This window comes from Palaemon carinicauda, chromosome 14 (genome assembly GCF_036898095.1).
Source record: "Palaemon carinicauda isolate YSFRI2023 chromosome 14, ASM3689809v2, whole genome shotgun sequence".
NCBI classification, from domain to species: Eukaryota; Metazoa; Arthropoda; class Malacostraca; order Decapoda; family Palaemonidae; genus Palaemon; species Palaemon carinicauda.
Window position 1 is genome coordinate 56,642,148 of NC_090738.1, and position 2,500 is coordinate 56,644,647.

General features: G+C 32.0%; 1 protein-coding gene across 5 annotated transcripts in view; it reads right to left on the minus strand.

Moving 5' to 3' along the window:
* Positions 1–2,500, minus strand: part of LOC137653593 (6-phosphofructo-2-kinase/fructose-2,6-bisphosphatase 1-like) — a 388,947-nt gene that overhangs the window by 212,059 nt on the left and 174,388 nt on the right. For all 5 annotated transcript variants that reach the window (XM_068387128.1, XM_068387127.1, XM_068387124.1 and 2 more), the window contains exon 5: positions 141–294. In XM_068387128.1, coding sequence (XP_068243229.1) covers positions 141–294 — 154 coding nt within the window. The remainder of the gene's footprint in view (positions 1–140; positions 295–2,500) is intronic.

The following is a 2,500-nucleotide window of genomic DNA, read 5'->3' on the forward strand; positions in this document are numbered from 1 at the left end:
ATAATGGTGAGCACTGCATTATCATCATGAATATATTTCAAAATAGAATACATATTACCAGCATGATTTTTATAAAAATTAACATTAGTTCCAACTACGGTTGGCTACATATGTGGTTTACTGAGAGAAAGCATACATACCAGCATCAAAGATCTTCATAAAGCTATAAGCACTCTCTCTTTCTTCATCTAATGGTTCATAAGTGATGCGATAATGTTCGATTCTCTTCAAAAAGTCTTTCACGGCATCTTCTTTTTCCATATTTGTGTAATCAGGATTTGTTACTTTGCATTCCTGTGGAAAGTTATACATCAATTATTGCATTTTAAAACAAAAATAAGTTAATTTGGGTCTTGTGTTATATTTCTTCCCAACATAGGTACATAAGTTACAAAGTAAAATTTATCCTAACCATACCATCATACTCATATTTACCACAATAAATATTGCAGAAACACACCGCAACTCTTTCATCACTAACAGTATTTTGGATTATTCACATTTAAAGAAACTATAGAAATAAAATTGGGCATAAACATTTACAGCAAGGTACGAGTCTGACTGTAAGCTTAAAAAAGCGTATTGTTCCAAATTCTTCAATTAAGAGTAAAATTAAAGCATACTGCACTTTATGATAAAATTAGGGCTATCATAACCATACGTAATAGTTGAACTGCTGCAAACCTAGCATAACCCACATACTGTACACAGGTTATTTCCAGGACATCACCTCTATATTCTAATTCCTAGACCACATTTTGATTGAAACCTTCAAAGTACTGTATACACCTGTACTGTGCAGTACTGTACTTCATAGGTTGTGGAAGATAATGAAGTAACAATGTGCTAAAGTTACTTTACATATTACCCCAGTAACTTCTATTACAAGGAAATTCATGGAATAATGGTCTTCTTACGAAAAAAAAAAATTAAAAAAATTAAGAACACCAAGCCATATAAGGTCAAGCATGGTTCTTATCTGTAACATTTGAAAAGACCTGTTTGTTAATTAAAAAAAAACTTTAGTTCTTAGCTTTGAAGCACTTCTTGCTAAGTTAATCATGGTTGGAGTATTTATTTAATCAACTTTAAAATATTTTATTAAATTCTAAGAATTGGTAAAGTTAAAAATGCTGGAAGATCTGAACTGCATGTTTTAAGTGAATAGTACAGTGATAACATTTTTGTGATCAATTGTTTCTTAAGATGGGGTTTCGTTATTTCTTGGGTTATTCATTAATACTCTCAACTTGCATGCCATGATCTCGAATCCTAGACTTATCATTTCTTGAGAAAATGTTTTACTCATAAAAATTTCTCATGATAATACATAAAATAGGTACCTAGTACAACTGACGCTTGAATAAACTTTGCCAAATAACCAAATAACTCTAAGATAACTCTAGTCTAGAGTCATCATCATCATCTCCTCCTACGCCTCTTGACACAAAGGGCCTCGGTTTGATTTCACCAGTCATATCTATCTTGAGCTTTTAATTCAATACTTCGACATTCATCATCTCCCACTTCGCGCTTCATGGTCCTCAGCCATGTAGGCCTGGATCTTCCAACTCTTCTAGTACCTTGTGGACCCCAGGTGAACGTTTAATGAACTAATCTCTCTTCGGGAGTGCAAAGAGCATGCCCAAACCATCTCCATCTACCCTCACCATGATCTCATCCACATAGTCTAGAGTATTATCTTATAATTCAGATAACCCTTTATTTGGAGGGCATAAAACAATTTAGCAGTTTCAAAGAAGTAGGGAGTAAAATACACCTATTACACAGCTCTCAGTTGGTCCAATTATCTACCTTGGTTTTCAACTAAATAAATCAACTAAAACCAGGTGCAATAGTCTTTCTGTAATATATTGATCAAAATAAAAATTTCTTTTCATATCTACGGCTAGTCTTAAGATGAAGACCATTTGGGTCTAATCAGATATATTTCTATGAACAGAGTTGAATGCATTTATGACAAAAACAACCTTTTTGCTTGGAATACCATAATCATCATAATTATTATCATTAACAACTGTACACCAGATTTTCCATTATAGGATAATTCCCAAAAAATTTATTGATTTTTTTTTTGCAAATGTAAATTCTTCAGAAGACTATAAAACTACATTGACCTCGAGACCTAAATGGGGAATAAAAAATAAATTTCATTAGAACCTCCATTTTTAACAGTACAGTACAGTACATAAAGTTCCTTAAGAATTTTTGTCATATGGGGCTTGGCACTGAATCTTTTCTACTAATGCAAACTCCATAAGTACAAGTCTTTCATATCAAGTGGAGGAAGAAATATCAGTTAGAAATTACTTTAGCAAATACTTCAGTATTATTTGACTTGATTGTTATATAATACAGAATGTGTGCTTTAAGAGAAAAAATGTTTTATGGATTTGCATGGAAAGACTTCAGGAATTACAATACACATTCTTTCTATAAAAGCTATTACTACTGCATCCAATAAAAAAATTAAAAAGAT